This window comes from Corapipo altera, unplaced genomic scaffold (assembly GCF_003945725.1).
Source record: "Corapipo altera isolate COAL_440 unplaced genomic scaffold, ASM394572v1 1, whole genome shotgun sequence".
Classification (NCBI taxonomy): Eukaryota; Metazoa; Chordata; class Aves; order Passeriformes; family Pipridae; genus Corapipo; species Corapipo altera.
The window spans coordinates 33,388,227-33,414,389 of record NW_020884873.1 but is presented as its reverse complement, the minus strand read 5'-3'; the positions used below and the strand labels follow the sequence as shown (position 1 = coordinate 33,414,389).

The 26,163-nt window shown below is 38.3% G+C and overlaps 2 protein-coding genes across 11 annotated transcripts in view; one reads left to right on the top strand and one right to left on the bottom strand.

The window, feature by feature from the left end:
• Positions 1-3,225: 3,225 nt before the first annotated feature.
• On the top strand, positions 3,226-18,767 carry HELB (DNA helicase B). Its single transcript, XM_027655571.1, has 13 exons — positions 3,226-3,415; positions 4,642-5,016; positions 6,818-7,044; positions 8,385-9,257; positions 10,308-10,479; positions 11,171-11,312; positions 12,271-12,401; positions 13,447-13,531; positions 14,990-15,049; positions 15,593-15,797; positions 16,360-16,494; positions 16,702-17,142; positions 17,634-18,767. The coding sequence occupies exons 1-13, from the start codon at positions 3,226-3,228 to the stop codon at positions 17,721-17,723; spliced, it is 3,126 nt and encodes a 1,041-aa protein (XP_027511372.1). The 3' UTR covers positions 17,724-18,767.
• GRIP1 (glutamate receptor interacting protein 1) overlaps positions 18,629-26,163 on the bottom strand; it is a 320,846-nt gene continuing 313,311 nt past the window's right edge. For 8 of the 10 annotated variants that reach the window (XM_027655497.1, XM_027655559.1, XM_027655551.1 and 5 more), the window contains 2 exons: positions 21,494-21,640; positions 18,629-20,412 (listed from right to left, as the gene is read on the bottom strand). In XM_027655497.1, the coding sequence (XP_027511298.1) occupies positions 20,176-20,412; positions 21,494-21,640 (384 nt within the window). In that variant the 3' untranslated portion in view covers positions 18,629-20,175. Of the gene's footprint in view, positions 20,413-21,366; positions 21,380-21,493; positions 21,641-25,232; positions 25,240-26,163 lie in introns of those variants that run through there. The other 2 variants (XM_027655533.1, XM_027655543.1) reach the window with 2 other exon arrangements.

Here is a 26,163-nt window from a genome sequence, read left to right as displayed (position 1 = left end):
TTTTAGATATCTTTAAGAAATTTAGGATAGCTGCATTAATAATAATTGATAGCTACACACTGCATTAGGTTCCTAAAGCGCTACTAGCCTAGGCATATGAAGAGCATAAATGTATACAATAAGGTTTGATTATACCCAGTAATAGTTGAGCATTTGCTATTTGACACGGCAATTCTGGCTTCTACATTAAATACCACATGCCCTGAGGGAACACTGAAACAACTTCCATCTTATGTTTCTTACAGACAAAAGAATGACAGGATGATGAGACACTACAAAATATGAAATAAGAATTAGCAGCCAAGGCACCAAGAAAGTAATTGCTGAACTTTTTTACAAAGGAATTCAATTGTAGAGTGCTACACAGAAGACTATATGGTCTACATAGAGGGTATATATGAAAGCCTCCATATGTTGACACCTGTTTATGGGATCCATAGATCTCCAAAATCCCCATACTGTTGATATTAGCTCATGCTGGTAGTAGCTGACAATTTCTGGGCCTCATATTGTGTTTCAGAAAGATCATTACTAGCAATAAGGATAGCTCACTGTTGTTTAGGTCCAGCATTTCAGTATAACATCTCTGTCTTGGTTTAAAGACAAATATGGGGGCAGGAACTCCAATAAATTAAACACTTCCCCTTTTATTCCCCGCCAGTATAGAGAGGCAAAATGTGAGGAGATACAAGTGAAAAAGAACAGTTTACTGACAGGGAAAAAAAAATCAGCAATCACAAAGATACAAAGGAAATGGCTTAAATTTTTTTGTAGCTCCACCTCCCCCAAACCCTAGTACAAAGACAAGAAACAAAAGAGTGGCAGCAATGTCTTGCCACATCTCAGCAGTCCAGATGGGTTTTCCTCTGTGCTGCCAGCTGGCCCTTCTCTATCTCTCTAGCGACCCCCACAGTGCATTTGCTACCATTCACAAGACAGTGTAGACCTAGAGTGTTGGTCACTTTTCTCATTCTGCGATATCCACAGCCAGCTGGATGACTCTCAGCTCTGCAACCTGACTTGATCCATCTTGTCCATCAGTAGCTTCTGTGACTCGCCTCATGGGTCTCCATACAGCTGCTTTCCATTTTCAGTTTGTCTCTACAATATGACAGGAACTCTTCATGTGGGCAATCTTGTTTGATCTGCTTAAAGGCTTGCTGTCATTCAGGGCCCCACTTGAGGTCATTTTTCTTCCATGTCACAAGATAGAGAGGGCTCACAGTTTGACTGTACTCAGCGATATGCATCCTCCAAAAACCTACGGCACCTAGGAAAGCCTGTGTTTCCTTCTTACTGGTCGGTGGAAACATAGCTGCTATTTTGTTAATCAGCTCTGTTTGTAATCATCTCTGTTGGAATCTGGCAATTCCATTTTGCTACTTCACTCCTAGGAACTGTTCCTGGGCAGGTCCCTTGACCTTACTGCATTTAATGGCAAAATCAGCTTTCAGGAGAATCTGGATTATCTTTTCCCCTTTCTTAAAGACTTCTTCTGCTGTGTTCCCCCATATGATGATATCATCAATGTATTGCAGGTGTTCTGGAGCCTCACCCTTTTCCAGTGCAGTCTGGATCAGTCCATGGAAAACGGTGGGGCTGTGTTCCACCCCTGGGGCAGTCAGTTCCAAGCGTACTGCACACCCCTCCTGGTAAAAGCTCTACAGCATAAGGAAAACATGAAACCTTTCTATCTCAAGAGCAATGAAAGTTTATACCTTTCTCTGCTACCCCTGCCTCGTGCTGTGCTAGATACATCCCCTAATTTCTTCTTCTGAGAGTTTCCAGTTGATGCTCCTGGATGGCAAACGCAGACTTACTATTGGAGTTCAGCAGATAAGAATGTCTTAAATCACAGCAGAGATCAGGGAACAATGAATACCCAAGCAAATTTGAGACTAGGGAATGCCCCTGGTGCTAGTCAGATTCAAAGATGAACTGCTAGCCATCCCTTGAAAGGGGATATCTGGTATGGGAAAAAACTAAAAAATATAGGAAGTCTTACTTAAATCTGGAGGCTGGCTTTATTATAACCCTGCAGTGTATAAATGGTACCTGTCAGAATGTTCTGAAATTGTTTTCAGAGTAGGATTTCACGTATCTATTTAAAGGTGTGAGATTTTTATGTGCATACTTTCTCTGAAGTGAAAACCTGCCACTGTGTGTCAAGACACAAACCAGTGAGAAACAGCAAATCATCTTTTCTTGTTCATTGTGACTTTGCTTTTTAGGGCCTTGCATTTTTTTTCACTGAATGCACCAATATGGAGTTCAAATTTATAAACAGATTTTTTTCCCTGCAGACAGGAAGGTAATGACTTCTTCAGTGTCATGCAAGATGACACTGAAGACTCTTAAGACTCTTATACTTAAGATGACACTTAAGACTCTTATACTTAAGAATTATCATGGCAGTGCATTATCATGGTGCATTAGAAGGTAAAATCATAGGGTTGTCAAAGCATGTTGCCTTTTACCATACATTCTTGGGTTCTGGGGTGGAATTTGAAGTGAGGCATGATGGAGAAAAAGCTAGTTCAAAAAGCTGATCTAAAATTTCCAAATATTTTTCAAAATATGATTTAAAACATTCATGACAGAGTAATTTTTGACTGAATCTCCTGGCCTTGTGTTCACCTCATTTTTAATGCTTAACAATCTTCTCTTGCACATGTGTTGTGAATTTCTAAATCTATAAACTGCTTATATATTTATATATATTTTACTCTTACAGCTTTCATGGATGCAATCCTTGTATTAGAATTAACAGTTTTACCATTGACTTAAAACCCTCTTACTTTAGCTTCTATTCTCCAACTGTACTGGTAGCAGTATTGAGGGAGGAAAGAGAAATCGAGGAGACAGGAACCTTAAACTTGGCTACACTGCGAAGAAGAGCAAAACATTTAGTCCCAGATTTTCAAAAGGATCATCTAATCCCAGTGCTTGACCACCTAGCTCTAGAAAACCAACTTCACTCCACTTGAGCAGCAAATACCCACGTTTTTGAAAATCAAGTCTGACCTATTTGAAGCTGGGCACACATAAAGACACAGAATTATGTCTCGAGTTATTAAAAAAGTGCTCTCGATGCTCTTGACTGACTATCCCGACTGCCTCCTGGCATTCCTGACTGTTTTGACTACTGGATTCCCACGCCGTCCCGCTCGACGTGTCCTTCCGGGGAGGGGCGGAGGGATCCCGGGGCGGGAAGGTGCGGGAACGATGGCGGGGTCCCGCAGGGAGCGGGGAGAGGTGGTGGATCTGTGGGGGGAGCTGCTGCCGCCGCGGTGGGCGGCAGACTCGGAGGAGGAGAGCGAGGAGGAATTCGAGAAGGAGCTGCACTTGGCGGAGGATGCGCTCATGGAGGCTGCCGGGCGGGAGCTGGCGGCCGCGCTGCCCCCGCGCCGCGCCGGTGAGGGGCTGCGGAAGCGGAGCGGGGCTGGGCGGGAGGGCGGGCGGGTTTCGGTGCCCCTCTGCGCCCCTCTGTGCCCTGCCCGGCCCGCGGGTCTGGGCTCGGCGCGGGGCGCGGCTTTGGAAGGGAGCGGGCTGGAGCCGGCTGTGCGGGAATGGCGGCGGGCGCTGAGGGGAGGCGCGTTGGGCCCGGCGGCCGCCGCTCCGCACCTGGGCTCACACACCGCCCCTCCAGGGTAGGGCAGATCGCAGATCGCTCCTTCCCCCCATCGCTGACTCGATTTCGAGTAAAGGGACAGCGAACCGAAGTAGGTGATAAACCTTACATGTGTAGTAGAAGGGGAGTGTAATTTCTGCTTTTCTACGGGCACAGTACTGCAACAGTAAGACAATATAAATTTTTTCTATTTAAAGTAACTTCACACAAAAAACCCGCAATTTTTTTAAGGGTATATGAGTGTTGATACTTGACGTTAATGATTCCTGACTTAGAAAAGCAGGTGAAGTTGGAGCAACTTTTTCCTAACAAGAATACTTTATCCTCAAAATTCTTTTTAAAATGGCTGAATTGAACTAGGTAAGAAGGGAGAAATAAATAAGTTGTTACAAACCTAAGAGCCACTCTGGTGTGGTGAGGAAGAGGTCGTGCTGAATGTAGGTGCCAACTTTGTTCTAGTCATAGCAGTTAGTCCCCAGTCGTGGATTGAGGAGTGGTGTGTTAATTTTTTTGAGGAAAAGAGACAAACCACGTCATACAAAATCTTAAGAGTTTATTATATTAATTGCTTATAATCTTGGTGGTTTCAGTTCCAGAAAGTATTTGTTATGCAGTTATATCCGAAGAACGTGCAGGCGTTGTGATGGAGTATTTTGTGACAAAACTGTTTAAAATTGAATTGTAAACTTGTCTTGGCATAAATAGTAAACTGTAATATTAAACCATATGTGTTTAATTGGCTTAATAAATTCATACACAAGATTTATTTCTGATGCTTAGAGAAGCAATTTAGTGCTTGTTTCTGAGATTGGTTTCACTTTTGTTTTTAAATACTACTGGAGAGACTGACATCAGGAGTTTATGAAAACCCCTGCTTTTCTTTTACTACTGCAACTTGTGGAAAAGACAAAAGTGAACTTAGAACAAACAAAACTCTTCTAATCAACCCAAACTTTTAATCTTTATGACTGTCAATTGACAATGGGCTTATTTTCTTTTTAATGATTCAGTTATTATACAAGAAGATGGCACCAAAAAGGAGTATGAAGTAGTTGGACGTTTTCCATTACTTGGCCCTTGGTGGAAGGTTAATGTTAAAGCTAAAAAAAGTGGGTCTAAGTACTTCGTGCAAGGATATCCGTCATATTTTCTGCGGACTGATATAGAAGAAAACAACCGACAAGTATTTTCACTCTTTCTTAAGGAATGTGATGTTCCTGAGGGTTTTAAAGAAAAATTTTTTGCTTGGCTTCCTACGGAGTCTATGCTGAATTTTAGAAATCTTGAAGAAAAGCTAAAACAGTTCCAAGTTTCACAGGTACATCCAGGGAGGAGCCAAAGAGATACCAAGCATTATGACATCTTCTGCTATGTTTCAAAATCAAGTAGGTATATCCTGTGCTAGTTTGATTGTTTTATAAGCTAAGGAGTTGTTTCAGATACTGTGTTCAAGCTAACATGTCTTCATATCAAATGTATATTCAACTGAATTTTGAATATGCAGTGATTCTTTTTTTAAAAAAATGTTTCCTCACAGTGGGACAACTGACCAGTTAAAGATAGGTATACAGAAGGACTTTCCTAAATTCTATAGGCTTACTAAGTAGAATTGTCTGTGCTAGGGATGCTCCACCCCTGGAAGTGTTGAAAAATGGGTTTAGCGCTACCTACACATGGTGGTATGGCTTTTTAGGACAAATACGTGTTCAGAAATAGTATGCCTGCTTCTTTGTAGTACAGGGGAACAGTGAAGGAGTTCAGTGTAGTCCAAATCAATACTAAATAGTGTGTCTAAGTGTATTTGAATCCTGCCTGTCAGCAGATTGGTATGGCCATGAACAGAATGTGGAAACAGGAGTGTCCCCACATGGAGATAGTTCAGGACTGCTGAGGATCATGTTGTGGGCTGCACTGGTGTGCCTACATGAGTTTTTGAGATTCGATCAGGAGTGTGCTTTTGAAGCAGACATCCCTCTTGTCCCCATTGTGATGCAGTCTCTGAGAGTACTGACTATATTCCTGCTGGATGAAACCCAAACAATGTGTTCCAGTTGCATGCCTAAGGTACTCCAGTCCCTAACATGCATTCAGTCTGTGAGACCAGACTACAGCTGGTCTGAAGCAAAACTTTAAAACAGAGGGAAGAACAAGATGTCTGAGGTGTGCCTTCAGCATTAGCTCTCTTGTTCTGCTCCAATGATGTGTTTCCATAACCTGCTCAGGCAGATTGGATCTATCTGCTGTTGCATGTAAGCGAACGAAGTCTTCCAGTACCTGGCTCACTGGACAGTGTCAGATCAAATGATGGAGGTAACTCTTTTGGATGTCAAATCATGTATAACAGGAGAGTTGAGAGCCTCTGCTAGACTTGAGCTGACTTTACTCCAAATCCCATGTGTAAGGAGAGGAAAATTTTCAGAGTTCTGCAGACTTTTAGGCTTTTTGTTCTGATTTTGTAATGGTGGCAAAGTTCTTAACTGTAGTTTATGGATTTCAAATCTTTTCATGACCACAAAGGGGTGGGAATCAATAGTGGTAGAAACACAGATCTGGTTTGCTGTGAGAGTTTTAATGGGATATATGGATTGCATTTCATTGAGGTTTGTCCAGTGTGTTCATGAATCATCAGGGGTAGAGGTTGCACTCTGTTCACTGTTCTTGTAGCTGGGGAGTTTTCCTAGTATCCAAATATAACTTTGCTACGTTTTAAATTTTCTTCTTTCTCTATCATTGGGCAATGTATGCCCCCCTCTCTCCCTCCTTGCTACTTCTGCTATTGTGAATTTTTTTGATTGCCACTAGTTGTTATGGGCTTGAGCAGTTTGTTCTTCAAGTCTTCATGGTAATTTTTTTGTGTGGAAATAATGTATATTGATTCTCTGTCTGTAAATTAAGTACTTGCTTAAAAGGGAAAAGGTTTTATCTTTGCCTTTCTGCATAATATATATTTTCCAAGAGAGTACATTTAGATGCATGTCATCTGTTTACATTGGTTTTTTCCCAAGGCAGTTCAGGGAAAACAAACTTTAAAATAATTTAAAAAGAATTACAATGAGTAAGAAACTGAAAGAAATTTGAGATGTTTTGGTTCTAGGGGAGGCAGAAGGGTGAAAGCCATAGTAGGTTTAAATTACCTTTACAGATAAGTGTGTATGTTGCATGATACTTTGTTTATGATGAATGTAGTTGCAGGGAAGGCAGTATTGGTAGCTCTGACTTTTCCGAGGATACTGGAGTTCTTGCCAGTTCTTCTGCCATGCCATTTTTGCTGTCTGTTGGATATGGTGGATTGGCAAAGAGAGACTGAAGAAAGCAATGATACAGATGGTGAGAAGGTAGATTTTCAAGACAAGATGCTAACAAAATTGGAGGAGATATTAAAGAATGAGCCGTGGAAACTTGGATTCAGCAGGGTAAGTAATTTTAGGTAGGGTAAAAATAAGGTTTTGTTACATTTGAGCTTCATTAGACTACAGTGCTATTTTAGTTATGTTAAGTTTATTAAATGGGCATTTTTAGGGGCTAAGCATAGTTCATTTGGAAATGGATGATGTACTGGACTCAGTTTTAGCCAAGGGTTTTGTTTTTCCAGTTGGTCTACAATAAAGTAATCTTAGAAGATTTTTAAAAGTGGGTTTGTTACAACCGTTTGTTTACTGTTTTGTACAAGGAACAGAAAATTAAATACTTGAGGTAATTGGGCCAAAAGTAAGAAAGCTAATTAAAAATTCTCGTTTGTCCCCTTCAATTTCATACCAGTAAATGAGATTTTCTGTTCCTAATATGTAGAACAGTATCTATGGTTCCACAGTAAGATAAATTTCTTGTTAAGTGATTATCTGATCCAGTGATTTGTTTTTTATAATGGAATTTGCAGTGGTTACTTACCTTAATTCTCCTTTACTGGGCTTACTGTGCAGCTTTGCTGTTGCACCTCACCTTAGCACTCCCGTACTTGGGTTGGGAACTGCGGCTTAATAGTTCACAAATATGGTTGGTTATCCCTCTGCTTCAGCTCCCCAGTGTTTTACAGCTGAATGTTCTGAATTGTCTTTAAGACTTCCAATTTCAGAGATTCAGCAGTGTAGCCAATATATTCCAGTATTTCAGATCCTTTCCTTTAAGAGGATTTTCCTCGTGTTCAGTTGGACTATTTCTTGATGCAGTATGGACTTGTTGCTCTCTTGCTTCTTGTACCAAGGACCTGCGTTCTCACTGCAATTTTTTTGTTGCTTGAAGACACTCTTTAGCTTTTTCTTTTAAGACTGAGCAAAAGCAATTAATTTTTCTTGCCCTCAATAGTTAATCTGTTTTGCACATCTCAGTTTTGCACTATTTTGTGCTAGTGAGATTGTGTATTTCTTGAAGAAGCATGTTCAGAATTGGGTATGGTATTCTGGCTAATGCCTTTCCTCTGCTGTGTGTCTACAGTTTGTGTACCTTTACTTGAAATTGTGCAATGAGGTGTGCACGAGTTCTCCCTAATACCCAGTTTCTGTGTCAGGTCTTTATTTTTAATGTTCCTGTTTCATACAGAAAGGTGACTGAGAGGAATTACATTCCAGCTTACTTTTAAATATCTTACTTTCATGTAGTTTGAAAAGCATAGCCTTGTACGTTATGACAAATACATATATTTGCAAACTCCACCCTCTGAATTGCAATTGGCATTTACTAGGAGGAATGTTATTTAGCAAGAAGCTAATATATTCTGAAATAAATATGTGTTTCCTTTTACTCTTTTTGGGAGAAGATTATCTATAAGGAACTGAACCTTTCTTACTGTGAGGCAACGTGGGCCGCCTTCTGTCAATGTGAACGTCTCCTCTGGAAGATTCCTGACTTACAGAAGAATGCATTAATTCTCTATGATCAGCTCAAGAAACGGTGTAGAGAAATGGGACACACATATGAAGATCAAGATGAATTGGCTCGTTTTGTATCCAAAAATATGTCCACTGAGCATGTTTGGCAATCTCTTGAGTTTTTGAAAGCTCAGAAGGTAGTGATTAGGGAAAAAAAGCTAGTGTTTCTGCCTCATCTTTACAAATCTGAAAAAGACATTGCAATGTGTATAGGTGACCTTCTGTCAAATGACGCATGGAAACTGGATGCTGATGTGAGAAAGATACTTAACATTTCTGAGACATCAAGGGAGACGGTAGATAACAAAATGAATATTACCGGGGCACATGAAATGGAATATCTGAAGGAAAATGATCCAGACAATCATAATGGTGAAAATCACTTTCCTGAAAAGGAAGTGGAGTCTATGTCTGGTAACCAAAGTAAAGCAGAGGCAGACTTAGATCAGGTTATTGCTATGGAAAAGATTTGTTCTAATCCTGTCACAATCATAAGTGGAAAAGGAGGCTGTGGGAAGACTACAATAGTTAGCTGCCTTTTTCGTCATTTAAAGCAAATGGAAAAAGAAGTGGAAGCTGCTTCTAAGGACTTTGAAGAAGACTTGGATGCATCTGAGGAATGGAATACATTTGATCATCACTGGGAGTCAGAGAATATGCATGCAAAAAAATGTTTGAATGTACTGTTGACTGCACCTACAGGGAGGGCGACAAGTCTTTTGAGTGAAAAAACTCAGCTTCCTGCATATACACTGCATCAGGTAAGGTTTGGTTTTTTTGTTTGTTTGTTTGGGGTTTTTTAGTTAGGTTCTGAAAGACCTTTTGGCACTGTCCATTCTTGTTTTGAGAAAAAAAAAAAAAAGCTTGTTATTGAAGTTTGCTTATGAAATGTGTCACTTATTGTTTTTAATGATAATGCTTAGGTACAACTTGTCAGCATTTGAAAGTAAGTGTTGCATTTTGGGGAATCATAAATCAGTCATTTGAAAACATTATTTGCTGTAACTTTGGGGTTTTTTGTAGTTATACACACCTCACACTTGTGCCTCTCTTGGGCATCTGGTCTTTTTAGCTTCTCAGTTTTGTTTTTTATTTTCATTTTAATGAAGACAAAAATGCTTTCTAGGTGGTAGAACTGTTTTCTAGTATTCTGTTGCCTGGCAGTCATACTGATACCAGCACATACATGGAAAGATCAGTAGCCTGGGGTTGAATAATGAGATAAATTTCATTTGCACAGTGTTTTCTTAATTACTGTCAAGTATTGTGGAAATTTTTTTAGAAAAAAATAGAAAGCAAACTAACTCTTTGTAAATAAACCTAAGTCTTTTTTGTCCTAGGTAGTGAAAGGTGCCAAAAAGACATTGGAGGTGGGGAATAATGCATATAAATAAAAATTATAACATAAAATGTACTGTTGGCTTATTTTATCTTTGGGGACTGGGTAGTTTCCTGTACCCCTTCCCCATGCAATGCTGGGCATTTATTAATGTCAGCAAGTTGTAGTAGGTGTTCTGTTACTGAGCAACCTAATGGCTCACCTTTAATCTTAAACGGTTCCTGCAGAAAAAAAAAGACTGCATTTCTGTGCTTTTGTGTAAGTCAGTGTCAATAATCTCAGGTAGAAATGTATTCACTGGGGAGGAAAATAAGACCGAATGGTTGAGTCTTCTGGGTCTTTACAGGTTTAAGTTGAGAATTTCAGATAACAGCTCCACATACAACACTAGAAGATACTGCACTGTCTACTTCTATAAGACAGTTTATAGTTGATTAATGTCAGAACTTGCTTTATTCTTATTTGTTTCTAGATTGTCTATAGTTTTAAATCGTGGAGGCAGAGTGAACAGGCCCAGCCGTGGAAGTTTTCTGCTGTTACGGTTCTGATTGTGGATGAAGGAAGTTTGGTGCCTGTACGCATTTTTAGTTTAGTTTTAAAACTCTTGTGTGAGCATGCTCAGCTTGCTAAACTTATTATTCTAGGTAAGTGAAACTGCAAATTTAACATTATACAATATTTAATAACACACAGTACACAGCGTAAGTATCAGAGTTCCCACTGGTCTCATTGAGTCTCTTAAAAACTCCATAATGTTACATTGTTCTGTTCTTGGATATTTCTGGTAATCGTATAGGTCAGATGAGATAAGAAAGTTTTCCAGCTGTCAGTATGAAATTATCAGTATCTCCATTCTCTGTTTAGCAGTTAGCATATTAATCATATGTTAGAAGGGAGATTTCATGCAATTCTTAATGGTAGGATCATCTTGTTTTAATTCAAAAAGGAAAGCAAAGAAATATAAAGTCAAATTTTTATGCTTTCTCAGAGGCTTACTTTTTGACATACCATTTAGGGCATTTTTTAAATATGTCACTTTCAAAATGTGTTTGAATAAGATGTGATCACTGTCAGGGTTCATCAAGCAGAGGGATTTGCACTTGCTAGTGAAGCATTACTGAGTGAGGAATATGAAAAACTTGAACTACGCTACAGCCTGATTCCCTAAGTGTCTCAGGTTCTTGAAAGTGTTATTTCATGTGAATTGTATTAAGGATGTAGGTTATTATTAGAGAGTTGAGTAATTAATAATTCCAGGGATTTTTTTTTTCAAGACCGTTTGAAACACATGATCTGTTATTCCTTCTCACAAACACTAATTTGCATTCTGTTTAGGTGATACTAGACAGCTACCAAGCATAGACCCAGGAAACATGTTGGCTGATCTCTTTGAGGGTCTAAAATCAAGAGGCTTTTCTGTACAACTGCGAACAAACCACAGAGCTGAGTCACAGCTAATTGTAGATAATGCATCAAGGTAGGATATCCTTATGTATGTATGCAGCATTCTTGTAGTAGGCCTGGCCTTTTACTTGCAAAATAGCAGTGATCCAGATTTGCCTCCATAGTATCGCTTCTGTTAACTTTTTTTGGTCCAAATCAGTAATGTTGGTTTAAAAAAAAACAAACCCCCAAAACAACAGCAACAAAACCCTACAGATTTTTCCAGAAGTATGTATACTGGAAAAAAAAAAATGTGTGTGCTGGAATACTCTTGAATTTCATAGGAGGTACTTCACTATCAGATACTCTCTGTTGTTTTCAAATGAGTTGTAATTGCACAAGTGACTTTTTACCTTTTGAAGTGGCTTAAAATTGCTTCTCTCTGAAGGAAGTTTTAAAGACATTGCTAATAAGTGTGACAACAGCTAAAACAGACTGTATTGCTTTGAGAGGTTAGATGTCAAGGACCATTACAGCATAGTTTCTTTTTATATCTTTCTGTATTAATACCTAGAGACTCTAAATGTTTCCAACGTTTGCATTACTTTTGTTCTGGAAATAGTTCTATTTCCTGTCAGTACATGATTTCTTTTTTAAAGCTCAGATAACAAAATCTGGGTTCAAGTGCCCAAGAGCTTTTGATGGTTTGAGAATATTCTGAACATTTGCAAGATGTTCAGAACTACTGAGTGTTTTACAAACATTCTCACTTATTTTTTTGGTAACACTTCTGTTTTACTCCATTCGGCTCCCGTGGGAACTCTATGGCTAATACTAAGTATCTGCTGCAGTGCTGGGGGGTTTAGAGAATAAATCACCAACTTTTTTAACGTGAAATTAAGTTACGTTCAGAGGAATAAATTTTTGGTGCATGTAGTGTCGATGACAAAAAATTTATTAGTGGCAAACTTCAGGCTGATGCAGATGATGATACACTGGAATCCTTTAGCTGGAAATAACTTTTCTGTTTTCCCTCCCCTGCTCTGGTCCAGAATCTCTCACCGGCAGCTGCCTGAATTTGATGAGGTGCTACAAGTTTCTGCTTGGAATGAGGAAATGCCAATTCTAAGCCCAGAGAAGAAATTTATTCTTATTGCTTTGCCTGCTGGTGGGAATTGTGACAGTATGTGTGTACAGTCAGTTTGTGATCTTGATTTTCCCTTTGGTAAAGCATAGACTGTTGTCTGGAACTAAAATTTTGGGAAGGTTTTAGTCTGGATTTTTTTATGGGATAAATTTAAATGCTACATTCATAGTTTTATCTTCTGCCTTCTGTAAGTGCACCCAGCAAAATCCATAAATGCAGAGCATAGGCTGTAGAGCTCCAGCTCACCAGTTACATTTTGAAGTGTGACTTCCACCAGTGTAATCAAATGGGATTGTCTTTTAGTCGTAGCTGGAGCTGTCAAACCTTAACATATCAAATGGTTCAGTGGTGAATCATTTGAGTAAACAGCAACTGTAACAGGGTGATATGCTGGACAGGAATATCCTCCCAGCTCTATGACTGAGTTAGGAAAATGGAAACAGAAGGGATACCAGTATTTCTTTTAAAATGTTTTGGGGTCAGGGCTAGGACCATTGTTTATTGGGGTTTTTTGGCATCTATTTGGTGCAGGTGGATTGAGTGACCTCTATTTTATATGCATCAAAAAGCTTCAAGGGGGATGAGGAAAAAAATAGTGCAAACATTTATCACCTTATCATACTGTTGTAACATACTTAGCAAACAGAGTACCTAAAGTAGATTTCTTCTGTGAATCTAAGTGTATAGGTCTGTGGCTTGAAAATATTTGATCTTTACCTCTTTAATGTGCTATATCAAACCCTTATTTTGCATGAAATGTGTTCTATGCAGCCGTTGTTTAACATAGAAATAAGAATTTGTCTCCTTCCATATTACTCTTGTTTCTCAGATTTTAAAAGTGGGTTAACTGCATGATGCTTTTTTGGGGGAATATATATATGGGTGTTTTGTGGTGTGGTTTTGGTTTTTTGTGGAGTGTGTGGTTCTTTGTTGCTTTTTGTTTGCTTGTTTTTTGGTTTTTGTTGTTTTAAAGAACTTGAAATGTCATTGAAGCAAAGGCAATTTAATATTAAATTATATTTTTCTTTCTTAAATTGTTCTGCACATTTTTATGCCTTACCTTTTATGTCTTTTAAAACAGATTTGCAAACTGCCATTAAGACTTTACTTAAAAAAGGGCCAGGATTGGAAGATGCCAAACAATCACAATTTATTGCTTTCAGAAGGTAATGGAGTATGCAAGCAGACATTGAACAAATCCTTGCTAGCAGCCACATTCTAAAAAATAGCTGAGTGTATTGAGTTGGAGAGACCAGTGGCAATATCATAAAATTACTAGAGAGAACAAACAGACTCGATGTCTCTCCCTGTACCTTCTGGTTGCCCGCAGTCTATCCACGAAGAATTAGTTCATTTTTCTCTGTTCTTAATGTTATTTTTCACCATAAATTCTGCCTCTGTGCTCACGTTCATCTGTATGGTTTATGTTAAAGCAGCAAAGGATGGACTTAAGTGGTCATTTTTTGTAGTAGATTGTGAGAACCTGTGCTCTGGTGTTTGCAAAAAGTGCTGTGTTCTTCAGAAACAGAAGGGGAGAGCTTGACTGTAGGAGGAACCCACAAGATACAAAAGAAATACGTGTATTCAAATGTATCTAACTGTGGCAGATGTGAATTCCAGGCTGTGTGGTGGAGTGTATAACCCACTCTCTCTACAACCTTCTGTCACAAGTGGGAATTGACCAAGTAACAGAAGATACTGGCGTTTTGACCGTGTGTCAAGGGTCAGATTTAGTCATATATTCTGATGGGCATCAGTGCTTCTGCTCTGCAGTGACAAAGGCCTATAGTTTAGGTATTTGGAAGCACAATACTCATCAATTAAAAAGGTGTGGGATGTAGGGCTCTAACACGCATTGAGGAAAGACTGGAAAGTTTAGTAATCACAGGAGCATGAATAGTATGGATGGCTTCACAGAAACACTGAAGGGATAAGTATCATGTGCAGTAGTACCAATAGTCCATAAACTTGCAGTTCTGCACAGAAGGGTACTTAAGAAAAAACTCTTCCACTTTTATTTGTGAAGAACCTTTTCTCAGTAATTGAAAAACACCCACTATTTCCAGATTACCAGTGTGCAAATAAGTGATTTATAAATTTTAGCTAGTTCACTTGTTTGTTGTGGATGCTGAGTAACTCCAACATCAATTGTATTTCTCCAATCTGCATTCAGGTACAATATTGTTATTAGTGATTTTCATATAAGATTAATCTGGAATATATTTATAGGTACTTAATCTGCATTTAAAAGTTAAAATCCCAGGTCTTTAAAATGCTAATAAATCTTCTGGCTATTTAATATATTCATAGACAGAAAATAATCTGTCCAGGCCTTATTTTTTCTTTAGTTTTCTTCTTTATCTTAAAAACAAATCTATCTAATGTAGGTATGCAGTGCAAATATCCTTGCCTCACTTTCTGTGGTATTTAGACAAAACTGTTTCTTTACTGCTCTGTCTTCTAAATTCTGAATCCGCAATTTTTATTTAATTGTTAGTGGAAGATCATCAAACCTAAAAAGGGCTTTTTCCATTATTTATAAATCAATGTTAATGTGACATTGCCTGTAATTGTATGTTTTGTACATCATGACTTTGTTCATGTTCTTGTTTTGTATGATCTAGGCAAGATTGCGATCTAATAAATGAACTTTGTTGCCAACACTATTCAAATCATTTAACCAGGTAAGCCAGTATTTTGCATTTTCCCTGTGAACAATCTCACTTTGTTTTTGAAAGTGTTATAGGCAGGCCAAAACCCTAAAATAAGACTGTACAACTTTCAGTGTTTCATCTAGATCTAATTATTATATAAACAATGTATAACATAAACTTTCTTCAGTCTCAGTCTGGACTGTCAACAGTGATAAATTGCCTTTGATTTAAATTTTCATTATGTGAATTCCAAGATTTTAAGTTACGGTTGCATATTCAAAACTGACATAAAAACAATGTGAAAAAACCTCTGAAGGTTAATTATTTTTTGCCCCTGTATGATTGCTAGATAGATTCTGAAATATTTTTGGAAGCAAGATTTTTGAACTATTCTATATTACTGTTTTTTACCAAAAGGTTTTACAAAAGTTCAAGAAATAAATGTATGTTATCTTAACTGTTTTGAATATTATTAAGGTTTTTAATCTGGGTCAAGTGAAGAGGAAAAGTACTGAGAGATGGTAAATGCATACTTTGTGAATACATTTCTTGCTTTTTCTTTCTCTGACTTAGAAACCATAAAAACCGACTTTTATTTCAAACTGGGGACAAGATTTCCTGCACACGGAATACGTATCTCAGGGATCTCTTGCCAGGCTGTGGTTTCAGAGGTGGTTCTAATGGCCATGAATATAGAAGTGGAGAAACCACCCTCACTACAGAGGCTGCTGAGGAGGGCAAACGACTGTGCAATGGAGATATATTTTTCATAACAGGGGTAAGTCTTTGCTGCAAGAACTTGCACAAAAAACCCCTGGTGGTAACTGATTTGGTCCTTGTTGAATCCCCAGAACCAAAAAATTCACACTTTATAAGTTTAGTCTGTAGTACATACTTAGTTCTGCTAAACTATCATGTGAAAGGCAAGAGGCAAGCTACAATAGAGAATTTAAAAAAAACCAGCTCTGGGCTTTCTTGTAAAATGTGTTTCAGTTGGTCTGCTTGTGTTCAGTGTAAATACAGTCTGTAAATACTCAAACGTATTGTAACTGAAATGGATAATGTTTTGCATATAGGCAGAAACAGAGTCTTAAGTTAAGAATAAGGCTAATGTTACAGCTGGAGCTCTCCCTGGCAGAAAACTAAGCTAACCTAAAAATACAGCAATAAAAACCTGTATTTTTTGGTGGCTTCAGGGAGTAGAGCAGAGGGGCCAGTGAAATTATCAGTAGTTAGGGCAGACCCTGTACAATGAAACTATTTTCCTTGAAGATGGTCAGTAAAAGAATAGGGATGCACTGAGTACAAGCTCCCTGCTAAGTATTGTGTTATTTCTCTAGGATGTAGAAATTGATAAACAGCGCTTACTGACCATCAGCAGCACGTACGGCTCCATGTTCACTGTGAAGTATAAGGCACTGAAGAAGCTATGTCACATAAAACATGCATGGGCCAGAACTATTCACACATTTCAGGTAAGAACATAGCAGCTCTGAGCTGTATTTTCATGTGAAAGAGTCAGAAACATTTCTGAAACCACAGTTCCTTGAATGCAGGATAGAAAATATTCTTGAAAGAGTGTCCACAGTTGTCTCCAACTTCCTCGTTCTTCTGTCTTCTTTTTTTTAAAAACTATTTACTGGAGATCTTGCTTTGAGATGGCATTATTAAACATGTTTCAGGGTTCTGAGGAAAAAACTGTTGTGTACGTGGTTGGCAATCCTGGCCGTCAGCACTGGCAGCACGTGTACACTGCCGTGACCAGGGGACGCTGCCGTGTCTATGTTGTGGCTGAAGAACTGCACCTCTGGAGAGCAGTCACTAACAAGAACGTGCCCAGAAAAACTCGCTTACAGAGATTTTTGAGAGAGGCAATTTCAGAAACAAGCAACTGTCCCAAACAAATGTCCTCTCCCCTCACGAAGTGCCGGCAACATCAGGAGCTCGCGACTTGCTCTGTTTCTGCAACTCAAGGTGCTCCTGACCCAGCTGAACCTCAGAGTGACCTCATGAAACAGGAACGGTCATCAGTTCTCAATAAAGAGCAGACAGGCAGTTTGCAGCAAAGTCCTTATAAAAGACACCAAACTCTTGCAGCTGAAGATGCTACAAAAATACCCCCTGTAAGTATCTCCTTACTGAGGAAGTTTAGAACAAACTTTTGCACTCTTACCACCACAAGTCACCTGGTACTGGTATGATTGTTTTACCCTTATTTATTTAATAATTTTCAAGATGATCAGTAATTGGTGAAGCAGTCAAATTTGGCATATCGCTTCCCAGACTAATATGACTAATATGAAAAAAAAAGTTACAATGTCAATAGTAGTAAATTTATACATCTTTTTACTCACTTGAGTGATCCATTGGCCAGCTTAGTCTATATTAGCTTATTCTTTGTGCACAGATGTCAGTAGTTACATGACCTGCTGTGAAAGATTTATATAAAATATAATCATTGAAGTTGATTTTTATGCAATCAAACCTACTTAACACATGCTTTTTTTTTCATTATATCTAATTTCTGAGCTCTGTCATAGAGCTTTTTTTGCAGATGCTAATATATTTTAGGTCTGTTTCAAACTTGGATAACACTTCTGTTTTGTTCTGACAGACAACAGTAGCAGAATCCCCACTTGGCTCTTCTAGACTCAGGAATCTAACTTTGGGACAACCAGCTCCTAGGAAGCTTTTCAAAAGCTAACAAACAATTATTAACTGTCCTCGTTATGAATCTTTATTGAACATGTTCTGTTCAAGATTTTTGGAACTGAGAAGCCGAATACGCTGCTACCTTTCAAAGGGTTTCCTGTTTTTGCATATTCTATGAAGAACAGCTCGTTTTACACTGCGCCTTTTACAGTTTCGGTCATCCATTTTTATTATATTCATTGGTGTACTGGTCATCAAAAAAATCACATAATTCTTCTGTTTTGGTGAAGAATGAACTTACAGGTCTTACAGGATTCAGATGTTCCTGTGAAAAATACATGAGGATGTATTTTGATTTGAAGACCCCTAGCTTTCCATACCAAGATATATCCATCTCCTAATGCTACAGCATTGATAAGTCGCTCTTACTCATGTGCCAAAACTTGTAGTTTGCTCTTGAGTAAAAAAACCAGTTTACAAAGGGGACTTTAGGTTTTTCTAATGTGGTAGATTTATGGGCATGAAGCTTTGATGAATTATGGCTTTTAATCTTGTTATAAATAGAACAAGAAAGTTGCAATCAGTGACAGAAAATTTTCCCCACTTTGTACTTGAAAGAGATGTAGAACTTGCTATTGCTGCTTTAGCTAATAGTTATATGCTGATGATGGTCTTGTAAGAGAAGAAAAATTCCAAGTCAGAGTCCAAATAACATTCCGCTTTCAACTTTTTCTTGTGTACTGTGTGACCTGCTGCATTGTAATTTTGAGATTAGTAAGTTGAATGTTAAACCAAAACATCAGACACATTGTACTAAAATGTGTCTTACCTTTAACTTTTTTTTTTCTTTTCACATAGAGTAGGGAAAAGTATACTACAAATATAAACATGGTATTTTTGCTAAAACTGTGGAAAAAATAATGTGGAAAAAATATAAAGTAGAAAAATGATACCTCATTTTTAATGTCTTTAAATCACTGTTTATTTCAATTTTTACAGTTTTTCCATACAAATATTTGCAACAGTTTGAATTTCAAAAAACATAACATAGACGATAAATATCATGCTATTAAAGTATTAAATTTGTACAAAAATACTTTACAGTTTAATACTTATTTGTTACAGATAAAAATACATATTTGACTCATGAACTTTGTTTTGTTTGTGGTTTTTTTACATGATTCAGCCTTAAATGTCATTCTGACCTTTTCTGGCAGTGCTGAAATAGAAATTTGAGATACTTGTGTGTGCAGGGCAGGTGAGCTTGCTCATGTATTGGAAATAGTAACAGGGATACAGTTAAACAGTTTAAATTGACCAGAAACAACTCTGTAAGGTGATTGCTTAGATATGGAGACTCTACAAATGTACAAATCCAGTATCTTTATATTCACCAATAACAATAATTACTAATAACAACTTGAATACCAGAATAAACCAAAGCAGCTGCTGGTGAGAATATAGAGCAACTGGCAGTATCTTATTGCTTGAGGGGAGAGGGGAGAGGAGAGAATTTGTGTGATGTGTTTGTAAAATATATTTACAATTTTAAATTCTAAAAATGCGTTGCAGTAGGGTAATGTTTATCATAAAGAAGGCTGAAAACAAAGCATATTAAATAGGACCTTTGCCCCTTCAAGAAATTGTTTGACTTAAAAAGCTCACGCGTGACAGTACAAGTTTACAGGTTTATGGATCATTAAAGAGCTTTCATATCAGTCTCCGTGGACATCGTTTAAAAAAACACCACTTTCTTTTAAAAACCTTTCTAATTTGTCTGAACTCATTTCAGTTTTACTCTTTTCAGTAATCCTCCTTCAGAGGTTTTATCCGACTAAAAAAGTCTCTGCTTAAAAATCCCCACAGGTTGCAAGACATACCATTAAATACTTCATTGCATAGGGAATAACATAGGTTCCAACAAAGTTCACTGAAATGGGGGAGTAACGTTCACTGCAAACTGCAGCTTCCTGCAAGCATTTAGTGAAAACATCTAAGCCTTGCTTTGTCTGATAAGTGCACCCTTCTTGCCATTTCACAAGAAAACGCAGTGCAGTAAACCACTCTGTCTTGTCCATCATACAGCAGCACCTTTCTGATAAAATGTTTTTTAAAAACAATGTAACCCGGACACCACTGTTTGTTAGCAGAGGTTAACTCCATGCTCTTCCCTCAAACAGCTGCTGCTGCTGAAGGAAGAGGTACATTTAGATTGTGTTTAAAACATCTCCCCAGTTTCTTATTTGGGGAAAAAAAAAGGCCCTTATGATTTTTCTTACTGTTACTAATGCTAGATTGTTTAGAATGGAATGACTTGACTTAATGAAGAATTAAACTATTTCAAAAGTAACCATGGATTAATAGAAGCTTTGAGACAGACAGACTGACCTCCTGTGCTTTTCAGTGCTATACAGCATCTAAGCCTCAATCTCAGAGAAATCTTAAATGGATTTAGCACCATAATTGTCTTTTGTTACCGAATGTCCCACTGAAATGGTTTTCTGCTATAATGTATTTGTAGGATCCCGTGTCTCTGTATTAACATGAGTGTGTCCGCTCTGCTGAAGGAAGGCGTTATTTGGGTCACTCCATTCCCCACTTGCTGAAGGATGTTGTTCTGAGCTTCCTTTCTGAGATGCCAGTGGGTTTCTGCTAATAACCAGTTCCAGCTTGTTGCCAGATTCTGCGATGAGGGGCACAACTAGACAGCAGTCAAAGTCTCTGGTGCGAACATGGTTTACCTGAATGATGAGAAGATTGATTTTTGTTACCATTGTAGGAAAAAGAAAGAGATTACAAGAGAAACAGATTTATCCTTGAGACTATGGAGACTGATTTAATTATTCCAGGTAGAGAATCGCCCAGTACAAGGCTGTTTACCGTGATGTCTCGTCTGAAGACATCAGTTAAGTTTTCTACTCACTCTTTAAACAGAATGTAGCTGAAGTAGGGATATTTACACTGGTGCTGGCTGTTGGCAGCTGTCACAATGCCCACTCCATAAATGACATTTAACAGCCCATAGTTTTCTGTCCTTCGTGGTGTTCATCAATTTAAATGCAATAGAGCATGTCTAAAATTTCAATTCAGTTCAGGTCTTCTCTGATTTTATTTAATATATATAAATTTATATAAAATATTTTATTGGGCTACTTGAGAAATAATTTAGTTTTTTCATCACAGTCCAACTTGGCACTGTGGTAAGAGTGGTGCTGAGTGAGTATTACGTTACTCCAACTATGTCATTCAACACTTGGATTAACACAGAAATAGTTCTCAGGTCTGTGGCAGGAAAAAAAGACAAATCTGTATGGAAATGCTTTGAGAAATTACAGCTTCCTAGTAAGCATCTGTATGTCTCCTTTGGAGTTCTGAAATACCCTGTGATCTGAAAGAATTTGTTTATATAAATATGACTACATATGACTTATACTAAATATGACTACTACACAGAAAATCCAGTGTTAGCGCCACTGCATAAAAACCCAAGCCTTTGTGAGCGCTGTCTTTTCTTACCAAGGCTCTAAGAAATCTACACAGCACAGCCTGTAGCAGAGCAATTATCATCATTTGCCCTTCTTCCTGCCCCCCATACACATCTTTTCCCTGTAGAAATACAATCAGTAGTGCTCATTATTTAAATTACAATAAGCAATACAGATCACAGGCCTGTTCCAAATAAGTGATGAAAACACTTTGTGCAGTTTTCTGCAATCACATCTACAAAGAAAACACCCTCTAGTATGGTTACAAATCTTTTTACAAAGTAATCTGTATGTCATGTCCCTTCCTGCTAAACCTGTGTGGTGCCAGAAACATTACCTGTAAAAGTCTATCATATGGTTTTAAACCTCCTAGATCACCAGGGCCAGCTGGTCGAATGTTTTTAACATATACTCCTTTTTCCAGTAAACCATCTGAGACACTGAACCCAAAGTCTTCTCCATCAGAATCCTTGTACAAAGTTACCTGTGGAGGGGATTTGACATGATGAGAAAGGAAAAAAAAGTCTGTCCCCAGTTCTACAAGCATTAGGCAGGCTTTCTTCCTAGGATGGTTTTGGTGTTTTATTGTGGGGTTTTTTTCTACAGTAGAGAGATCACTTACCTACTATTTGGTACTTACAGTATTAAAATTGTCCCCATTTGGACATTATGTTAATATTCTGAAGTTGTGTTGGGAGGTTTACGTTGGATATTAGAAAAAGCTTCTTTACCCAGAGGGTGGTTGAGCACTGGAACAGGCTCCCCAGGGAAGTGGTCACAGCACCAAGCCTGACAGAGTTCAAGAAGCATTTGTACAATACTCTCAGGCACATGGTGTGACTCCTGGGGATGGTCCTGCACAGGGCTAGGAGTTGGACTCCATTATCCTTGTGAGTCCCTCCCAACTTGGTAGAATCTGTAATTTGGTGATTCTCAGAAGCCACCTTATTCTTCAGGAATAAACAGCCCTTTTCACTTCTTCTTGTCAGTAGGAAATCTGTGGTATTTAGCCCACCTTTCTCTGGTGTAATTTTTATGAGTCTTAGTTTTTTGTTTCACCATTCTCTAGCTGCCAGGATCTGAGTACAAGATAAGTTTTAGTTTTGTTTCAGGTATGAAGACCTGACCTCAATCAAACAAGTGGTTTTGTGTCTTCCAAAACTTCCAGAGGGAGTAAAGACCATTGGCACTGTAAGCCCTAGACAGCCTGCTTTTGGCCAGGCAGTGGTCCACCCTGTAAAGCCTAATCTCAAAAGCGCTCAGTATAAGAGTTATAATGCAATCTTTTAGGAAAGTACAAATAAGACTCCTTCTGAAAGAGCTTGCAGGCAGTGTTCTTACATATAGCCATGAGGTGGTCATTCAAAAGCAGGAAACAGAAGTTAATGAAACTGTTAGGAGGAGGTTTTTCAAGTGTTCAGAAGACAAGTCCTCACAAGTAGTTCTGTGAATTTGTCTATTTGACAGAAAAAGATAGAGATTTCTTTGTAGGTAAGTGGCATGCTTAGGTTTCAAATTTTTCTTGGTTCTCCCTCACATCAGGAGTGCCAACCTATGCAAGTAAATTGTGTGAGTCAGTGGTGTACCATCTGACTGACACTGATGGTGTGTGCACAGATAGAGTTGCACAGTAAAACTCATGCTTTTACTGCTATAGCTTATGTCACCTTGGATTCAAAATACTGGTTTTACCATACCTTGACTGATAAAACCGACAACATTAAGTGTTCCATAATTTTATAATGGTTTGGTACAAGTAATGCTCCATGTGCTGCATCTTTGTGTGTGACAGCCACCAAATTGCTTCCTGATGTTTCTGAATTGCGGAATCATTAAAATTGAAGGTGACTTCGGAAGTCTCTAGTCCAATCTCCTGCTCAAGGCAGGCTGAGACCAAATTCAGATCAGGCTGCTGAGGTCAGTATTTCATAGAAGGATGCCAAGGCACAGCAGTACAGGAGCACAGCGCTGGTTGGTGCTACCTTAAGAATGCTGCTGAGCTCCTGCCTTAACTGCCATTGTGAAAAGGTAAGCAACAACAGACCAGACTGTCTCCAAACAGGACTAAAGGGGGTTGGGTTTTTTCCTGTTATCTGCCGTTTTCTTGACATTACTTGGCTTTAGGGGTATATAAGCAGTGTCTTAACTATAGTGAAATCACACTCATTAGTAAGTTTGGTAGCTGTCCAGGGCACAAACTGAGAAAAGTTAGATACAAGGGCAGTTGCTGTAGCATTAGCACTGTTTTCTCTGTAGACATGGATGGTGCATTGCTGGGTTGCATTGTATCCATATCTTGTGCTGTGGTGAGCACAAACATCCCTTGTATTCATCCTTTACATCAGCTCATCCTCTATCCTTGCTTTTCTCCCTTTGGACAGCACTGCAAAGCAGAAAGCCACACATAAAGTGCCCTTAACTAAGCCAAAGGCTTTCTTCCTGCCACTGACGTTTTTGGATATGAACTGTCATTCTAAACTTCCTAGGGGCTGCGGTGTTTAAGGTCTTAGCTTTCTTGTCCACAGTCTTCCCCCAAAGTAACTTCTTGCTGAACCTGTCATACATCCTCCATCTCAGTGTGAATTTTAGGAGTCAATGGGCATTTCAGCTACTGAAAAACGTATCTGCAAATTCAAAATAATTTACCACAGAATGATTTTAATTTGTATCAACAGCTACTATAGCAGCAGCACTCTGGAGAAATTCTAATGATTTGTTATGAACAGAGCACATCTATTGTGATATCAGAGCACATCTAACATGGCTTTGATGTGAAGTATATTTGAAGCTGCTACCAAAGTACTGTAAGGCCACCATTCTGCGAGATTGAAAAAAAAGATAAAGGAGGGAGATATATTTTACTGACGGATTTGTGTGCACTGCCTGGCAGAAATTAAATATAATTAGCACTGGACCAAGACCCTAATTCTCTTCAAACAAAGTAAGTTTTTTTCCTCACCATCACAAAGGATAGGAGTGTTTCAAGTTAACGGCTTCTTAACGAAGCCTTGAAAAGTACATGAGGAAATGGAAGTGTCTAAGAGCAGAAGACTTAAAATGTTCTGTACTGTTCTAGCACAGATAAACAATTTTCAAAAGGGAAGAAACTTCCCCTTTTCACTTACTCCTTTTCTTTTCCTCTTCCCCTTTCTTCAAGGGGATCCTTGAAGATCCAGCCCCAGATGAACTACAAAAACATATGAGACAGGGGACTCTCTGAAGTCATCTAGACTGTGTTCTTGTCATAAGGCAGGATCAGCTGCACCTAAGCCATTTCTGAGAGAGATTTATCTGCCCTGCTTTTTAAAATCTCTAATGATGGAGACTCCACAGTCTATTAAAGTAATCCCTTTCGCTGCTTCAGATGTTTTCCTTGGGTCTAAACTAAATCACCCTTGTTGAGGCTTAAGCCTGCTGCTATCCAAAGAGAACAAGATCACTTTATTTTCTCTTCAGTGATGTGAAATAAGGCTTGTTTTACTCTGGACTCTGTTCAGATGCTCAACATCTTTCTTTGATTTTCAGACCCCAAACTGGACACTATTCCAGTCAAAACCTTCTTAAAGCCAAGCTGGAGTGGAGAACAATTCACCACAAATGGCAGTTTCATTCATATGTTCTATGACAGTGTTGCTTTTTTTCCTGGTTTTTAGCAAGTGATCTATTAGCAAACAAAACACACATAAATTCAGCTCTAGAGAATTCAGCTCTTAGGAAGAGCTATTCAACATCAGCTCACCTTAACTTGTGTCTTGTCTATAATAATGGACATGCTAGTTCATGTCCACCTTGTGAGACAAAAAATGTAGCATTTAAAATTATAAGGGGCATTAAAGTGGGAAGTTACTGCAATGAAGGGGGGGAGGCAGGGGACAAGGAAAGGCACAGAACTTGAGAATGATCATCCAACGTCTTTTATTACCCTCCACTTGTTCAGGTTGGACTTTCCTGATTTATAGGGACTGAGCACTCTGGACGGGAATTACTCACTGCCCCACAATCACATCTTTTATATTTCAAAATACTTTCTCATTTTTGTTGTTCTTCAGATCTACGGATCCTAAATTTTTAAAAACTGTTTTCCTTATGGATATCTTCTCTTGACTTTGGTATATTTAACATGAGCTTAAAGAAACTGATCTTTATTCACTTAAGAGATGAGGTAGGAATTTAACTTTGTTGCACGTTTGACAGCTGTCACATTTTTTAGATGGAAGTCATCTGCAGAGAACTTTCTTTTGGATTACTGGTTATCTTTTTGGGGCTACTTCTTTTTAGGGTAGCATATATTCTTCAAAGGAAATCTCAGCTCTGCTATCTGAAGTACTCAATTTTTATTTAATAATGGGTATGGGCAAAGTCCTACCACACAGGTTTCTCATCTTCACTTGCAGCAGCCCTGTCTGAAGGGAATATGGCTGCATGCAACACCTAAATCATGCTACTTTATCTGTACTGCTGATCATAACTCTTTGGGAGGTTTGATCTCAGTAGCAAAATCTCCATTTGGATGATCTGTTAGACTTTTAAATTTACATCAGGAGCCTAAGGGAAAAAGAAAGCTGAAATGGAAATTTAATTCATATTTCATAAGCAATTAAATAGTTACAAATTTAAAACAGAAGCTTACACATTTTGAGTCTGTGTTTGTAGCTCTTCTCCCTCTCAAATCTATGGGAAAATGCTTAATTTAAATTCATACATCTTGCACAGATCAGCTATTGAGATATTTTAACTGCCTGTAATTTTAGGTTAATGACTACTTGCAATAATAATATTGAAAAATTATCTGATCCTAGTGCATATTTTTGTTCTCAGAGGAATGTGTGCTCTATGAAACTTAAAAAATTGTCTGCTATGATTTTTAGAAAAATATTAATCTATATTATTACCTAAGTAGATAAAATCAATTAAATGCATTCATTAAATTTGGGTACTGATATGGCAATACACTATCCAACTAAATTACATGCTACTTATTAAACCATCTAGCATAAATGTTTGAAG